Raw genomic sequence first — 19,176 nt, 5'->3', positions numbered from 1 at the left:
AGGCGCTTATGTCAACGGATCATCAGATCTAAGGGAGATAACCAATATAGACGTAGCAAAAATAAGCATATTTTGCAAGATATAATTTGGGACGCTGAAATAATCAGTTGAACAATGAAAGAATGTTAAATAAAAAAAAAAAAAAAAATGATTACACGATTACTGTAGCCGAGTTCCAGAAATTGCTGAAGCAGTTTATGGAAAGGAAACAAGTTAGCGAAGTTAATCAACAAACTTAAAATATAACAATGGTAAGTAACTAAGTAAACTTATTAATTAACGTATTACAAAAAACAAAAGTAAACTGTTACAATGTAACGATGTTAATTAATTCACAAGAAAAATTGAATAAACTTTGTTTGAAAGGATGGTAAGAGAGAAGTATTCCCCTGTATAATTATTGCCATTAGGGAGCAATATGTGATATGATTTCTCGGGTTTGTATTACTGTACACATAGATTCAAAAAAGTTGTCAAAAAACAAATATATAACAAATAAATGTTATCAAAGGCAAGATAACTTACTTTTCTACTAAACTGGATATATTTTTTGTGTTTTTATTCAATGTAACATGTTTATTCAGCTCGAAAAACATGAAGTGTATTGGAAAATTCAAAATGGCGCCCGACTCTCTCTTTAACACGTTAAGTTTGGGAAAAGGTGTTAGAAATAATAAACTAGACAAATTTCTATTAAAAAACCACCGAATATATGTCAAGTTATGTCACGGTAACATATATTGAGCGAATTTCTAACAGTATTTTGTCTAGTTTATTATTTATAACACCTTTTCCCGAACTTACCGTGTTAAAGAGAGAGTCGGGCGCCATTTTGAATTTTCGAATACATCGCCGATGTATTCGAAAATTCAATTAAAGGAGCAAGGACCAAGGTTCCATTAAAAAAAAAAAAAAAAAAGAAAAAACAAATAACGTGGTTAAAAAAAAAGGTTTTAAACTTCAAACTTCACAGGTAAAATTCTAAAAGAACACTATGTTTTTTTTTTTTAAATTTGAATATATTATGTATTGACCATTTCTCTTCAATTTGTGAGTAAATTAATTATTTACTTTCGGGTGACTAAATTAATTATTTACTTTTTAATAGACACTTAAAAATTGGGATGGGGGGGGGGGGTTCGTGAATTAAAAAAAAAAAACGTTTGTCTAAAATATTATATTCGATTTATTGGAAAGAACATAAAATTTCACGTTGACCCTGAAAATATCGTAAAAATAGAATCAATAGAAAAATTTTGATAGATTTTTAAAGTTTAAAAATTGAAAAATATTGAGTTCGGAAAATTCATTACTGTTTAAAAAAAAAATATTTCTATTACTTTTAAAACAACTGTAATAGTTTATTTTGGAAGTATAATCCATAAAGAAAATAAATAACCCACTTTTAACAGAGAAATTCCGAGATTTTTATATTGTATTCGCAGTTTCGTGTTAGGGGTGTCAAAAATTCCTACAAAAATTCTGATACTGCTAAACACTGTATGTTTTTCGAGCTGAATAAACATGTTAAATTGAATAAAAACACGAAAAATATATCCAGTTTGGTAGAAAAGTAACTTATCTTGCCTTTGATAACATTTATTTGTTATATATTTGTTTTTTGACAACTTTTTCGAATCTATGTGTACAAACCCGATTTCTCATTTCCATTAATTAACAAGTTTATTTATTTTTTGTTGTTGATTAATTAACATCGTTTCATTCTAACAGGTTGTTTACTTTTGTTTTGTGTAATACGTTAATTAATAAGTTTATTTTGTTTCTTAACATTGTTATATTCAAAGTTCGTTGATTAACTTGTTTTCTTTTTGTTGAAATTTCCGGGACTTACTTCAACTTCCCCCGGCGATTGCAGGTATAGTATTTGTATAATCCTTTTTTTTTAATTTTTAATTTTTATTTTTCATTGTTCTACTGATTTTTTCAGCGTCCTAAATTATTTCTTGCAAAATATGTTTATTTTTACTATGTCTATGCTGGTTATCTCCCTTAGATTTAATGATCGGTTGACATAAGCGCCAAGATAAATTCATTCATTTTTTTTTTCACTACTGAAAATCATAACTTTCGTAAAGGTGCTTTTTTTTTTTTTTTTTTAAAATAATACATTTGGACTAAGATTTAAATATTGATTGACATTGTCGGACTGACTTCCTCATCTTGGTTGCTATTGTCACAACGTTTCGGCCGTTTTGCCCTCCGGCCTTCATCAGGTGTTTTGTATAGAACTGAGGAACCGTTTGTTAGGAGTCTCGAAAAAAAAATACAGACAATTACTAGATTTAAATATACTTAATGGGTTCATTATATTCCCTGATCATTATTTGATAAATACTGAAAATTTCATTAAAATTGGTTTATTTCCTGATTTTTGGTAAATTTTTAAGTAAAGGGAGGGGTCAAAATGTTTTTACATTTTGAGCATCGGCTATTCATTTTGCGCGTACCTATTTATATATACATTACAAACAAAATCAAAGATAAAATATTTTACGAGAGAAAGTACCACTCATTACTACGTTCGAAATGTCGTGTATGCGTGAGATAACCAATAACCAATAGCTCTGACATTAGCATATAAATGAAACTTTTTGACCAGGCCTGCTTTAGGAAGGCCGAGTGTACGAAAGAGGAAGTTGACGGACAAGGAAACAGCACCGCACAAATACAATTCCGGATTCATCTATTACACATTATAATTTGTACAAAAATATTTATCAAAATCTAGTTAATCTTAACAAACTTAATATCTGTTTATTTTCCACTTTTTGTATTATTGAAATTATTTTGTGATTTAAAAAAAAAAAATTTTGTCATTAAAACTAATCTGCAAACGGACTTTAGAAAATGCTAGCTCTTGATTGGTTGAATTCAAATTGGTACAAGAATAGGCGCCTTGTTCAAAATTATTCGTTGAAAAACTATTTTTAAAAACAGTCTGAGGAAGAAAAGAAAAAGGAGGAGGTATTCGAACATAATAACGTGTTTTTTTAAAAAAGGAAAATTATCGGGTGAGATTTTGAAAAGCAAACAAACTTATTATTTGTCTGAAAATTGTTTATTAAACTTTATTGCGTGAATATAAATTTAAAGCCATGTCTCAATTCTCCGTTTTTTTTTTCTATTTCAAAAGTAAATATTGGCAATTTCTTTTTCAGAATAAAATGTCTAGATTTTTTTTTGTCATCGAAAGTAAATATATTAAATCGTTCGTTTTTATATAAAATAAAGATCCAAATATTAAATCCTTTTTAAAACTTTATAATATATTTTTTTAATTATTTCTAAGATCTGTAAGTATTTTGATATTTTTATTTCCAATTACAAAAATTAAAACATTTATCTGGCGCTTGTACACTATTGGGACGAGATTTTTTAGTCGATAAATGGGAGTTTTCAGATAAAAAAAAAACAATGGTTTCAATTGATTTTTTTGTAATTCTAATAAATTACCATGGTAGCTTCCAAATTATGCAGTCGAAATGACCCGAATATTAATGAATTATTAAAAAAAAAAAAAAAAAAAAATCGTGTTAGCAGATGAAAAATTGCCACCATCTTGTTTAAATCAAAACGGGAAATTACCTCCCTTTTGAACTCCCCTGTGTATTACGATCGTTTTCATTAAATTCTATTTTTTTTAATTTTCTTTAATAAATAATTTTCTACCTTACAAATGTTCGTAATTTTTGGATATAATCATCTTAAAAATACGAGGAATAAGTGGATACCATTGTTTGCATGTGAAATTCAGTATTACGATTTCTGAAGTTTCATTCTAATATAGTGTAGAAGCGCCATTTGTCTTTCATATTAATGCAAATTAAATTTGGGGTTTGTATTACTGTACACACAGTGTTTACCGATGTATTGGAAAATTCAAAATGGCGGCCGACTCTCTCTTTAACACGGTAAGTTCGGGAAAAGGTGTTATAAATAATAAACTAGGCAAAATACTATTAAAAACCACCGAATATATGTCAAGTTATGTCACGGTAACATATACTGAGCGAATTTCTAACAGTATTTTGTCTAGTTTATTATTTATTACACCTTTTTCCAAACTTACCGTGTTAAAGAGAGAGTCGGGCGCCATTTTGAATTTTCCAATACATCGGTAAACACTGTATGCTTTTCGAGCTGAATAAACATGTTAAATTGAATAAAAACACGAAAATTATATCCAGTTTGGTAGAAAAGTAATTTATCTTGCCTTTGATAACATTTATTTGTTATATATTTGTTTTTTAACAACTTTTTCGAATCTGTGTACAGTAATACAAACCCTAAATTTGTTTTACGAAATCTTTTTTCATTAAATTGTTAGGTGAAAGTACAGAATAATTAAAAAAATACTTTCTCCTCTCCATGTTAAGAATGGCTTTCGTAATAATAACGTTATTTCAGCGCCGCGCCGCGGTACAAAAGGTGCATTTATTGCCATGTTTTGATTAAATTGTTTGGGTTTGTTTTACAATCCACAGAGGTACGAAAAAGTTGTCAAAAAACAAAATATATAACAAATAAAAATTATCAAAGGCAAGATAAGTTACTTTTCTACCTAACTGGATAAGTTTTTTTTTTTGTGTGTTTTTATTTAATGTAAAATGTTTATTCGATTCGAAAAACTGCTAATGCAGAGAGTGATCCGCGCTATTTTTTTAAATCGTAATTCCACGTTTAATTAAAGTTTTATGGGTTTTTTTTTTATTCAATTGTAAGGTTAAAGTACAGAATACGTACAAAACACCCTCCCCTCCCCATGTTAAGAATGGCTTTTTAAATAATAACGTTATTTCAGCACGGCACTCTCTGCATGAGTACCCGAAAAACAATATTTAATAGAAGTGAAGTTCACGCCTGTGGAACTCTCTTCCGTTTGCCTGTTTCCCACCTAACTACAACGTGGATGTGTTCAAGTCCAACATAAACAAATTCCTGATAAACCGCCCCCTTAAGTAAGATACTTTATCAAATCTCGATTATTACGATATTATCCCATTGACTATTGTACACGCAATAACCCTTATCCCCGAGTGGCTTCCGGGCCTTGATAAGTGGTTACTCCCATGTAAAACAAAAAACAAACAAACCAAAAAACAAGTAATGTTGAACGGTGACGGAGAACAAGAAAAGATGATCGCGATGTCTTTGAAGACTTGATAATCACTTTAAAAACAAATATTTATTTGTTTATTTTCATAATTTTAGTTGCGTTGTAATTTGGCTTAGAAACCTATTTTATTTTAAAATTTAAACAACGCTTCTATCGCAGAAAACAATTCTTTCATATCACGTGCACACTGCACCGTGTATTTTTCAAAATAACACCACAAATGGACAACACGCGGATTCTTTACTGTTTTTTCGGTAAATGTGTAGTTTAACGGCGTAAATTATTTGACAGACAAAAAATTTTAAAAAGTTTATTTTTATATAAAATACATTAGACCCTAAGGCTTAAATAAAACCCAGAAAAAATTTTTTTTTTTTATTTTATTTTTATCAGACTAAATTGTGAGAAATTCCAGTTACGCCATTTTCATGTTTTAAGCCGCCTACGCACATTTCTTGTAGGCAGCCTGTGATTGGTTAATTTGTATGGGCCAAGATAATTACTTAGCGCCTTTTTTGTAAACCTCCATTTGTTTTTCAGTCTACAAACCTCCGGCAAAAGCGAGACTCACCAAAAGTTGGCTCCGAGAAAAATGCCTTATCGAGAATGGAGCCGCAACAATTTCTTCATATTTAAATCACCTGTTTGGTGAAAAAAGGACTTGAAAATCTCTACAAGCAGAGACACCTTTATATTTGTGCCGAAGATATCGCAATTAGAGGATGGCGTCATTTGAACATTTTAATCATGTTTATATCACCTAAATGTTTGAACTTTTCTCAATTCAATTAGTCACAAGGGACTCGATTTATGCCTAATTAAAGGCACCAGAACTCTTGCCGAGAACACTAGGTATCTCTAAAACAATGTGAAAAAAAATATGCATCATTCCGTGACGTCAGACTTGTGTTAATCATACGAACTATGGAAAAGCAGAAGTGACTTAATGATTTTTTTAAACTTTTGTTTATTTTCTTCAAACTGCAATTCATAATTAATCTTTGTTATAATTTTGTTAGGTTTTAAGATTTACACAGTTTAATGATTAATAATATTATAAACATTTGTATATTAAATATGAAATACGGTTTTACTGAATGTTCATGTTCGGCTTCCATACTTTTGTTCGTTTTCTCCCATAAAAAAAAACTAATTTTTTATTATTAAATTACGGTCCGATTAACATTATCTTTTTTACTTTTTTTTTTTTACTTACTGTAGAACGCACACTGCGGGACTACTTGGATTTTACTTCCGGTTTTAACGACTTTAACCAAGGAATCTGACTATGAGCTGTACTTATTACTGCTTCCCACTAAAAAGTTATTATTCAATAGACACTTCCTGTGTTACAATTTATTATTACAACGCAACGATATCGTGAAATTACTTGCGTTTCACTTAAAAAATAAAAACAAACAACAAAAAAATAATGGACGCGCTCAACGTCCGATTAAGATTATAGTGTTATGTTTTGCATTTTTTTTTTTTTTTTTTTTTTTTTTTTTTTTTTTTTTTTACCATGAGATGCACACTGCAAGACTACCTGGTTTTTACTTCTGGTTTTGACAACTCCAACCAAGGAATCTAACTGTGAGCTTCACATATTAGTGCTTTCAACTACACATAAAACAAACATTCCATTTTTTTACAAATTACTATTACAACGCTACGATATCGTGAAATTACTTGTATTACACTTGAAAATCAAAAAAATAAACAAACTGTGCGACTACTCTGTTTTTAGTTCCGGTTTGGACTACTGTAACCTAGGAATCTAACTATGAGCAATTTATTATTTAATTTTATTATTTACATATTTACATCGTGTAATTACTTGCATTCCAATTGAAAAACAAAAACAAAATAAAGAACCCGATAATGGTCCGATTAAGATCCGAAAAATATGATTGCTTTTTCTTTACTAAATAAATCTGCACGTGTTTAAATTAACATTTACGAATGCTTCTTCTTCATTAACGAAATTACATTTGCTATATATTTAGTTCAAACGTACAAATGCTGCTGCTTACGTTACGTTCGGGAAAGTCAGTTCAAACTAAAACACTCTGACACTGTTTTATATAGTTTTTAAATTATTTACCCAAAGTTAACATATTCACCAGAGTCCGTAACGATTTGTATTCTCCAAATACATTCATAAAAACTGTGTTCTTCGAGAAGATTAAACATTTTACATTAAATAAAAACACTAACAAATCAGACCATTACTTACTGCAAGACTACCACTTCTTTTTACATTTTTGCCTTTTTTTATTCATTTTTTTTTTTTTGAGGGGGGGGGGAGGGTCCATTGCTGTACTAAGAACTATAAGAACCATGCATTTTCTCTTTTTATTAGACTTTTCCGTTACAACAAATTGAGCCACAGCAACGCGTGGCAGGATACAGCTAGTAATAAAATAAAAAGGAAATAAAAACAAGCACAAAATAAAAGTATGAATCAAATTTACTCAAAGAAATAAAACAACAAAAAAAAAATACACGCTCGATTAAAAAAAAGTGTATGAGATATATACGAAGAAAGTGAAAGAAGACCTTTTGCACATTGCAGGGAGCAATCATTAAAAAAAAAAAAAACGTTTACGCAGGGTCCACATTCCTCATGAAGTATCGGCCTTTTACACGCTCTTTCGTTAGACCATATGTTTTTGTAATGAAAAAGTGTAAAAAAAGCCAAATTTTGCATTAAAAAGGCCAATCTGTCAAACCTTAGAAAGGCCAAATTTTAAAAGTAGTATGGCGGCCTCGAACGTCATACAGTTAGTCTAATAAAAATGAAATTTTTTCTGGTTTATAACAGTCTTTGGGTCTAATGTGTCTTATATAAAAATAGTTACAATTTTTTGTCTGTCAAATAATTTACGCTGCTGAACTACACATTTACCATTTTTTCTTCAATTTGACATCAAGACAAGGAAAAAATGTATAAAATTCTGAGGATGGTTTATTTTCGTAGTATTGCATTGTCATTTGAATTATAAACATGTTTTGTACATATTTTATTTCAAAATCTTATGTTTTTTTTATTCAATTGGAGGGAAGGAGAAATGTTTTTCTCTCCAAGCTAAAGATTTTTCTTTTGAATTATTTTTTTTTATAATACTTAAAATTTTAAGAGAGGAGTTCAGATGTTTATCATAAAATGTTTATCCTTTATTTCTACTTTTTTTTTTTTTCTAAATTTTTTAGAATGGCTGCTTTTGACTTCATTTTACCAATTTCCAAAAAAGACTTGTTGCAAAGAACCACTGCGCGGCAATATGTGGTTGAAGAAATCATTGCGGCACGTCATTTGCCGGGAGCTTTGGAAGGTAAGGAAAATAAACTTTACAATAAGTATTGTGCTTTCACATTTAAAAAACAAAAAAAAAAACTGAATTTCACACGAAAACAATGGTATCTACGTATTCCTTGTATTTTTACGATGATTATATCCAAAAATTACGAAAATCGATAAGGTAGAAAATAAAAAATAGAATTTTATGAAAACGATTGTAAGAAGAGTTCAAAAGGTAGGTAATTTTCCGTTTTTATTTAAAACAGATGGCGGCAATTTTTCACCTGTTGACACGATTAAAGTTTTTTTTTTTTAATAATTCAGTAATAATACTTCGGTAATATTCTGGTAATTTCGACTGCATGATTCAGAAGCTACCATTGTAACTTATTAGAATTGAAAAATAAAATCCGTAGAAACCATTTTTTTTTTTTTTTTTAATCTGAAAATCCATTTATTGACTACATAATCTCGTAATAGTACAGAAGCACCCAAAAAAGATAGATATGCCATAAAATAAACAAAGCAAAGTAACATATCAGACTAAAAGATGTGTCATAGATTCGATATCAGGCCGCACAATTGAACTTGTAAAACGAACAAAACAAGCTTGATGTTCCGGATCTGACTTCTGTCACTTGCATCTAAAACCGCTTGCTCTCTGAGAGCTGATCACAATATTTACTTGCAGAAAATTGGCAAAAACATTGTCATCAGAAAGTTGTACTGTATGCTACAATCCATCATGAAACCATTCGGAGCCAGCAACAAAATAATCTTCAATCAGCAAGGCGACCCTATCACGAATTTTGATGAGCACTTCCAACATTGGATTGATCACTTCTTAACCATTGCTAAACCATTTCGGTCAAACTCCTCAGATTCCAACTGTTTCTTCTGCGATTTATAACTGTCCCCTCCCCCACCACTGATGACATCCTGGACGCCATAAAAAAAACTGAAAAACAATAAGACTGTCTTTCATTTGAAATTTTCAAACATTCCTCATACGTATTTGTTCCAAACCCTCCACCAAATCTTCACCCATGTTGAGGAAACCAAAAAAACTCCCTCGTCTGGAATGATGTTATCATGTTACAAGAACAGGTGATAAACGCTGTTGCAAGAAGCAAAAATTTTTTTCTACCATCGTGTTGAAGCAGTTTTAAAAACAAAGGGACACACGAACAAGGCCAAACCAATGCAGATTTCGGCCAGTCCAAGGATGTACTGACCAAATTTTCACGCTCAGAAAAATAATTGAACATCGTCGGAGCTATCAGTCTGCTTCATTGACTTTGTTGCTGCATTTGACTCTGTTGACCGTGGAGCACTTTGAAAGGTCATGCATACTTGATAGCATGCCCCCAAAACTGCTCGACCTAATCAAAGCCTTTGAGCTCTGTATCTGCACTAATGTCTGTGTGTATGGCCAGGAGTGATGTTTCTCGGAAATTGATTCTGGCGTCCAATAAAGATACATCCTCTCGCTTATACTTTTCAATTAGCAATACTAGACACAATAACGTTCAGCGCTGGACAAGGCGCACACTGCTACTTATTTTGATACCCATAGTCTTTAAATCGGTAATAAGTACGTTTTTTTCTACGCCCATAAAAATAAAACTGGATTCATAATAAAATTTACTTGAAAATGATATTTTAATATTTTTGCTGTGATTTGTATATTCGAAGAAATCTCCTTTTAAATCCGACTATTAACGATGAAACATTTCAGCATAGCACGCTCACTAGCGGTATACCAGTTTTTTTCAAATAAGCGGCCGAGATGTGTTCACGTACTCATAGTGGAAGTTGTACCCGTCAACGTTTCTAGTTGTTTTAGCTAATTAGGGAAAAAAATTGTCTTTGCTATGGAATTTGAACACAGCATGTACGTCTTTCCAGTCAAAAGTTAGAATATCTTAAATGTTTATTAACATTTCTATGAAAATAGTTACCATTGCATTTGATTGTGACAAAATTAGTATTGTTTGAAAGATCAATCTCTCAGATGCAAAATATCTAAAAATTGATTCTGTGCTGGGCAAATGGGCCGTTTTTTGCAAGGAAAGGGATCACTTTTTGCATGGACATTTTTGAAGTCATACACCTAGCAATCTGAATGTATGTTTTAAATATTTCGACCTGTCGTGATAGCAAGCTCGTTAGCTTCGTTCAGCTTTTCCTCTCTTGCGTTGCAGGTTCAAGCCTCCCTACTGCGCCTAATTTTTTTTTTTTTTTTTTTTTTTTTTTTTTTTTTGCACTCGTACGGGCACTCGCTATTGCTATTTTGATTGAAATAATTTTTTTTTTTTTGCTGGGGGGGGGGGGTACTTAATATCCTTAGTATACCTTCTCTTTCCACATGAACAATGCCAGATAGTGATATTCTAAAAAGATTACATCAAAGGGAGTTCACTCATATTCTTGTCTAGGGCAGCCAGATTGGCTTTTTTTAAAGGCAGATTTTGCAATTTATCTATTTACTAGCTGGGCTACCCGACGTTGCTCGGGACCATATAAACAATGAGAAAATTGGAGTTGATTTTGAATATAATTGTTCTTCTTTGGAGAGAGGAATTTTTAATCTGTATGTATCATTTGCTATTTCGAGCAAAAGAATATTTTACCTACCCTAGGATGGCTATTACACATGAAATAATTGTACCTTCCCTAGGACAGGTAATTTACAGAATGTATATGAAATAATTTTACCTTTTTGGGACGGATAATTTACAACATATTTAAAATATGTTTACCTACCTTCGGACGGGTAATTTATATACATATATGAAACAATTTAACATACTCTCAACGGGTATTGTACAACATATATGAAATAATTTCTCTTTCTACAAAGGCTACCATGATTTTAAGAAAATTGAAATTTTTATAAGATGGATCATTAGGATTTCCAAATTAATACATAAATACATTGTGTTGGTTAATGAGTTCACAACTCTTGCATCGTCATAAATTTTAACATTACTGCGTTTCTTTCCTCCCTCACTATCGGCACTATTATTGTAAGAAAAATTGTCATTTTTTGGAAGATGTCTTAGCAGGATTTTAAAATTAATGCATAAATGCATTGACAAAGTTAAGTGATTAGACAACCCTTGCTTCATTATCAAATTCTACATTACTGTTTCATTTTTTCACCACTACCGACAATCAAAATTTTTTGGAAAAAGGACGTCATTTTCAGAAGATTACTCAGCCGGCTTTACAAACAAATAAACAAATATGTTGAGAAGATTTGTGATTAGGCAACCCTTGCTTCATTACAAAATTCCACATTACTGTGTTCTTTCCCTTCTTACTACTGACAGCGTCATTTTAAGTGAAATGATATCATTTCTTGACCATAACTCAGCAGGTTTTCCGAATAATTACATAAATGCATTAATGCGAATGATCATTAGGCAACTTTTACTTTACCACAATTTTCAATATTAATATAGTTCTCCCCCCCCCCCTTACTACTACAACCGCCAACAACACATTAGTAAGAGAAACGATGTCATTTCCGGAATATGATTCCATAGTTATTCCATAATATTTGGAATATGACATTGTGGGAGATTGCACCACCCCAAAATCGACATTACTCTCTCCAGCCCCACCCCAAAACTGAAGGTTTGTTAATTCATAGAGAACTCCAAAGCACGTTAAAAATCAACATAATCATGTGTCTTTCTACTCACCACTACGACTGTGACGTCATTCCCAGAAGTTAACATTGAAATTTCAGAAAAATATTGTTGATCACCTATAGAAACTGATAAATTGTCTGGGCTTATTTCATTACAAACAAACCAATCAATTAACTCACATTACATTATTTTTATAAATTCTTGGATATTTTACTAATTTCGACAATTTTTCATATTTTTAACCCACATTATCGGCCCTCCCCCCCCTCTTACGAAAAATAATAACATTGATGTATTGTCTGGGTGGATTATTTCATTACAAACACACCAATCAATTAACTCACATTTCATCATTTTTTTCATAATACTTTGATATGTTACTAATTTCGACAATCATTTCTCATAATTTTAATCGACATTATCGCACCCCTCCCCCCTTACGAAAATAATAACTTTAATATGTAGTTTGGGCCGATTAATTCATTACAAACGCATCAACCAATCAACTTACATTTCATCATTTTTCATAATTCTTAGATATGTTACTAATTTCGACAATCATTTTTTATGATTTTAACCCATGTTATGACCCCCCCCCTCTCCCACCCCTTACGAAACTAATAACTTTGATATATTATTGTGGTTGTTTATTTCATTACAAACACACCAATTGATTTATTCTTCATAATTCTTGGATTGTTGCATAGGGGTGTTATTTTTAAAAGTACCAAATACGGCACCAAACATTCATATATGTTATGTAATTCTATTAGAAAAGGGCTTATGTTATTTGTTGTTCATATTTGTGAGAGTCTTAGAGTGATAGAGACAGTCTTAGGAGTGTTCATGTGTCTTAAGATGTCTAGGTTGTAAGAGATGGAGACATTGGGGAGATATAGAGACAGTACATATAAGGAGAGAGAGACAGTACTGTGTATATATATATATATATATGTATATATATATATATATATATATATATATATATATATATATATAAATACAGTGTAGATGTTACTACACAATGAGAGGAGATTGGATATATAGATAGATAGACCGAGAGTGCGTTTGACATTTACGTTGACAGTTGTACATTTTTATAAACACAAAGTTCATATTAATATTTGTGAATATCTTGATAGATAGACCGAGAGATAGTGCGTTTGACATTTACGTTTTGACAGTTGTGCATATAAGATAAACACGTTACCTTTCTTGTTGTAATGATGAACACAGAAGACGCAGATACAAAACCACATGATGATACGTTTATTTCTTCTTCGACCGGTCGGACATGATTTTGTATTTTAGGGATTCAAAGTTGTTACATGGTTATCTCTAACCCGCCCCCCTCTCGCTTCCAGAGGGTGCCGAGAATCGGTGTGAACTTCTCTGATCTGACTGATCTAACTCCCCCTAACTAAATTCAAACTCTTTCCTATATTGAGAAATCACATGTATGTCTGATCAACATGACTATAACTCACGTGTTATCAACATGTGCGATTTGCACGCTATTGAAACCATTTCTGACGACCAGGAAATTTCCCATTCTCTTTGTTGTTTTACAAAGGAATTTAACTTACTTCTCTAATTCTGTAACCCATATTTTATTATGCATTCTTTCTAAGAATGTGAATAGTTTCCAGCCAAATTTGTATTTATTAAATATTTTAACAGAATCAACAATTTACTGGACATTCCATTTTTAATAACATTCTGTGTTTGTTTTAACTTATGATTGGAATTCTCAATTCCAAATCTAGCTTTGCAAGTTCGAATCCTTGACTATCCTATTTCACATTTGCATTTAACTAATTCCCTATTTTTTTACTTACATGAAAAGTGGACAGCTCTTCTCATGTAACAGGATATGTTACTAATTTCGACAATCATTTTTTTATATTTGTAATCTACGTTATTGCCTACCCCTTATTAAAATAACTTTGATATATTGTCTGGACCGATTATTTCATTACAAGCAGACCAATTAATTAACTCACATTTCATCATTTTTCATAATTCTTGGATATGTTACTAATTTCGGCAATCGTTTTTCATAATTTTAACCCACATTCTAGCCATCCCTTACGAAAATCACAACTTTGATATATTGTCTAGGCCAATTATTTCATTACAAACACACCAATCAGTTAACTCGCATTTCACCATTTTTCATAATTCTTGGATGTGTTACTAATTTCGGTAATTATTTTTGATAATTGTAACATACATTATCGTTTTACAAAAAAAATAACTTTGATATAGTGTCTGTGCCGATTTATTTTATTACAAACGCACCAATCAATAAATTAACATTTTATGATTTTTCATAATTCTTGGATATGTTACTAATTTCGACAATCATTTTTCATAATTTTAACCTACATTTTCACCCGCCTCCCTTACAAAAATAACTTTGATATATTGTCGGAGTTATTTATTTCATTAAAAGCACATCATTTAATTAATTCACATTTCATCATTTTTCATAATTTTTGGATATGTTACTATATTTCGGCAATCGTTTTTTTTTAATAATTTTCACCCACATTTAGACCCCCCCCCCTTATGAAAATAATAACTTTGATATATTGTCTGGGTCGATTATTTTGTTAAAAAAAATACCAATCAATTAACTCAGATTTCATCATTTTTCATAATTCTTGGATATGTTACTAATTTCGACAATCATTTTTCATAATTTTAACCCACATTATCGCCTCCCTCTTATGAAAATAACTATGTAATAATCTTTGTTAAAAATATACATGAAATAAAGTAATGCTTAAATCGTAAACTGTTTCAAACATTTCCGGTACTGACTTCTTATCCCCCACCACACTGTTATAAATATACATTAAATAAATTAATGTCTAAAACGTAAAATGTTGCAGCCATTTCCGGGACTGACTCTGTAAGCCCCACACCCCTGTTAAAAATATGAATGAAATATAGTAATGTTTAACTCGTAAATGGTTTTGACCATTTCCTGGACTGATTTTATATCTCCCACCTCACTGTTTTAAAATATATATGAAATAAAGTATTTTTGAGATCATAAACTGCTGCTTCAGCCATTACCGGGGCTTACTCCATATTCCCCTCCCTACCTCTTAAAATATATGCTGTGTCGGTTATTTTGTATTTTTTATTTTTGGAGGAGGTAATGCTTGGTAGAAAACTATATTACGCTTACTTGGCCTTTTGGCTAAGATCAAAGTGTTATATCTGTTCTGACGCAGCATTTCAGCGAAATCATCTACGGGCCCCCTCTCCATAAACAGAAAAAGTGGTGGTAATGCTTGGGAGAATGAACAGGCTAAAATTTACCACACCCCAACCCCACCTAAAAAAGAAAAGTTTTGATAATCCCTGGCAGCCTCCAGAGTACTTTTTAAAGCAACATAATTGTGCTTGTGCCCCCCCCCCCTCCTCCATCATCAACACGATGTCACTTAATGACTCAACAGGTTTTCGAAATACATGATTTCATTATAAATTGTTTGTATTTTTTAAATATGCATATTACACTGTAGAAGTTATTTAAAATTGATGCTAAGCACCTTATTTAAAATTCATGCTACTCCAAAAATAAATATTTCAAAGTGCAGTTAGTGATTAGGCATCACTTGCTTTACAATAAACTAATCAAGAAATTGGATTGAGAAACAGATCCTAATGTTAACTAATACTAAACAAAAATAGAGGTAATACATGTCAGTTTCTTATTTAATAAATTGTTAGGTGAAAGTACAGAATAGTTTAAATAATACCTTCCCCTCCCCATATTAAGAATGGCTTTCTAAATAACGTTATTATTTCAGCACTGTCCGTATTCCGTGTGTCATCCCCCCTCCTCTGTCTTAAAATAATGTATGAAATTAAGTAAATATGAGACCATAAAAAAGACTTATAGGTTTGTTTTTATATTTACAAATTTCAAACCGCGAATAAAATGTACGCATGATTTTTTTTTTTTTTTTTTTTTTTTTAAATACAAAAACATAAAAAAAAATGAGTTAGTTTCATTAGAATTGAAATTAAAAAGAACCGAGCATTTCAGCCTGAGAAAAAAAAAAAAAAATGAAAGAACACGCATGCGCACAAAAAAAACAAAATGTCACCTAATGCTTAATGTGTGGACTAACTAAGGAAGGAACACTGAATATTCTATTTGCGATAAATTGATGTAATGATTTGTATGCAACCAGTTTATTGAATTATGTTAAATTTGTTTTTCTCATTGTAGAATTCAGAGTGGAAATGAAAAACAATGGTTACCTGACAATATTGCAAAAGTTTGATGTTCCATTTAGCATTTTATGGTAATTATTGGATTTTATTTATCTTTCATCGAATATTGTTAATGTTCTATCGTCTCTTTGTAATCGATGCACATTTCTTTCAGACACTTGATGAGTTGCACAGGATGAGGACTTGTCGAGTCGATACAGCGTGAAACACTTTCTTAGAGTATGCCCCCCCCCCATGTGACAAAAATAACAACGTTGGTACTATGAAGGAATTATTTGATGGCAGTGTGGCAAGCATAAAGTCTTTTTTTTTTTTTTTTTTGAAGATGATGGGTTTATACTAGTGTTGGGACGATTAATTAGAATCAGAAAAATCGGGAGATTTGGGGGTATCGGAATTGGAAAAATTGATGGCTATTTTCCAATGCCAAAACGATTCTTTTTTTTTTTTTCATTTATTTGATTTTGTTTGAACCCAAATCTTCCATTGCTGGTAATAATGGTAAAATAATAAATATTTATTGATTTTAAAATACAAGTAAAGCTAAAATCGATAGATCATCCTCCACAAGTGTATTTTGACGTTTAGGAAGATATCTGCATATTTAACATGTGTTTTTATGAAAATTATATTATATCTTATAGTTAAATGATTAGATTTATAAAGAATCAGTAGTTGTATCAGAATTGGGAATTTAGTACGGAATCAGTAATTGTATCAGAATCGGGGGAAAAATACCCAAAAATCTAATATCTATAAATCCAATGAACTAAACTGCGTCATGAATTAAAAAAAAAGTTAATTTCCAGAATATTTAACAAAGCAAAAAATAAATACACAACAAATAAAAAATAAATACACAAATAAACAGGATTAAATACACAACAAATAAAAAAAATTAATCTATGTATATAAAAGCGAAATGTGTGTTCGCTTTTTGTGTATGTCCAAGAAAGGCTTTTTTCCGAGAAGCGGTCGGTCGGCTCACAACTTCTTAAAACTTTTTATATCACATATAAATCATAATATCTACGAGTTAACAACGGAGGTCACCTGTCTATTTAATTTGCTCGACTTTGGGAAGATAAATATTCAACAGTTTTCGCTCGCTGCATGTGGATTAGGCTTTTTCGTATAATAAAAGCGACATTAATTCTGGCGGTATTTTTCCGGTCGCTGGAAATGTCCGAAAGCAATCAGCTTTGATCAATGTGGAAATATTTTCCTTATATCAAACAATTGCTTTTCAATTTGGACAAGAGGAGCTGGTCCCCCCCCCCCCATAAAAATAAAAAAAAGCGTTCCTGCAGTAAATGAAATACTATCCCGCAGTCAAAGTTGGCCTGATTAAGTCATTAAAACGTGCACCTGCCAAATCTAAGTAATTAAATAAATTCAAACGTGTTTCCGTTAGTATCTTGCGGTGGCCCAATGATTAACGTCGAACTTTTTTTTTTTTTTTTTTTCACACTTTAATTTCAACTTCGCCTCAAGGGTTCGGGTTTGATCCTCATACTTACCTACCAAAACTTAAACACTTTTTACCCCCCCCCCCCCCCGACACAAAAACCCGGGTGTTTTGATTTACCCAAAACCACACACACCTCCAAACACCCAGGCAATGCCGGGCACCCCCCGCTAGTACACAAATAAAAAAAAATAATACACAACAAATAAAAACATTAATATACAACAAATAAAAAAAATTAATACACAACAAATAAAAAAAATTAATACACAACAAATAAAAAAATTAATACACAACAAATAAAAAAAATTAATACACAACAAATAAAAAAATTAATACACAACAAATACATGTTTACAAAAGCAAGATGAATTACTCTTCTACCTACCTAAATAAGTTTTTGTTTGGTGTTTATTTTAAAGTGTTTTTTAACAATTAAAAATAGAAGCAAAGAAAAATAAAATGGTCTCATTTGAGTTATAGTCGATATAGTGATAATCGCTCAAAAAGTTAAATAACATACTAGTAGAACATTACATTTTCGCACGATTGTTAACATTTATTGAATTTGTTTGGATTTCTGCTGTCACCTTCTCCCATGCCATTTGGGATTTGAATTTTACGAAGGAAAAAGAAAAAAAAAATGTAATTCTTTGTTCTCATTCAATGCGATGCAATAAAAATGTTGTTTTGGGATTTGAAATAACGCATTTTTCTTTTTTAAATTTTAGTTCTGATGCTGAATCTTCTCAGTCGTTGAAAGAAACTCTTTGGCAAATCCTGCTTAAAGGTAAACATTTTTATTTTATCATCTAATATATAAAGTAAAGTCAGTTGTCTCTTTGTCATCAATAACTTTCTACAATAAATATTTCATTCTGGTTCTCGTGCAAAGATTTTCTTGGATATCATTACAGAATCTTAAGAATAAAATGCTATTTAATTTCTTTCAGAAAATACTTTGTTTGGCTCAGAATTGTTTTCAGATAATTATCATAGAAAAAAGTGTCATTTAAATTTCCATCTGACAAGCAGCAAGATCCCACCCCTACACACAGATCCCTAGATGTAAGAAAGCCTTCTACTCCAATAGGTTCTTTCTCAGAACTGCTAGACTTTGTAACTTCCTTTCAGGATTCTGCTTCCCCAACTGTACTGACATGCAGAAGTTCAAGTGCAATATGAACAGACATGTTGCTGCTAAACTCCCTACATAGTATCCCTTCAACTTATGTCCCCGATAGTAGCCCCCTACATCAAAGTTACACTGTCTTGTTTGGGGTGAAAATGGAATTAAAAAAAAAAAAAAATTTAGATTGTTTTTAGAAATTGACTTTAAAAACCGACCTTGTAT

The 19,176-nt window shown here is 31.1% G+C and overlaps 1 protein-coding gene across 2 annotated transcripts in view; it reads left to right on the top strand.

Moving 5' to 3' along the window:
- The first annotated feature begins 2,888 nt into the window (after positions 1-2,888).
- Positions 2,889-19,176, top strand: part of LOC145261079 (condensin complex subunit 1-like) — a 125,660-nt gene continuing 109,372 nt past the window's right edge. For both annotated transcript variants that reach the window (XM_080119258.1, XM_080119257.1), the window contains exons 1-4: positions 2,889-3,032; positions 8,351-8,472; positions 16,350-16,425; positions 18,554-18,612. In XM_080119258.1, coding sequence (XP_079975384.1) covers positions 8,352-8,472; positions 16,350-16,425; positions 18,554-18,612 — 256 coding nt within the window. In that variant the 5' untranslated portion in view covers positions 2,889-3,032; position 8,351. The remainder of the gene's footprint in view (positions 3,033-8,350; positions 8,473-16,349; positions 16,426-18,553; positions 18,613-19,176) is intronic.

This window comes from Euprymna scolopes, chromosome 37 (genome assembly GCF_053919585.1).
Source record: "Euprymna scolopes isolate OS-2025 chromosome 37, ASM5391958v1, whole genome shotgun sequence".
Taxonomy (NCBI): domain Eukaryota; kingdom Metazoa; phylum Mollusca; class Cephalopoda; order Sepiida; family Sepiolidae; genus Euprymna; species Euprymna scolopes.
Note: the sequence above shows the minus strand (reverse complement) of the source record. Positions and strands in the feature narration are given on the sequence as shown.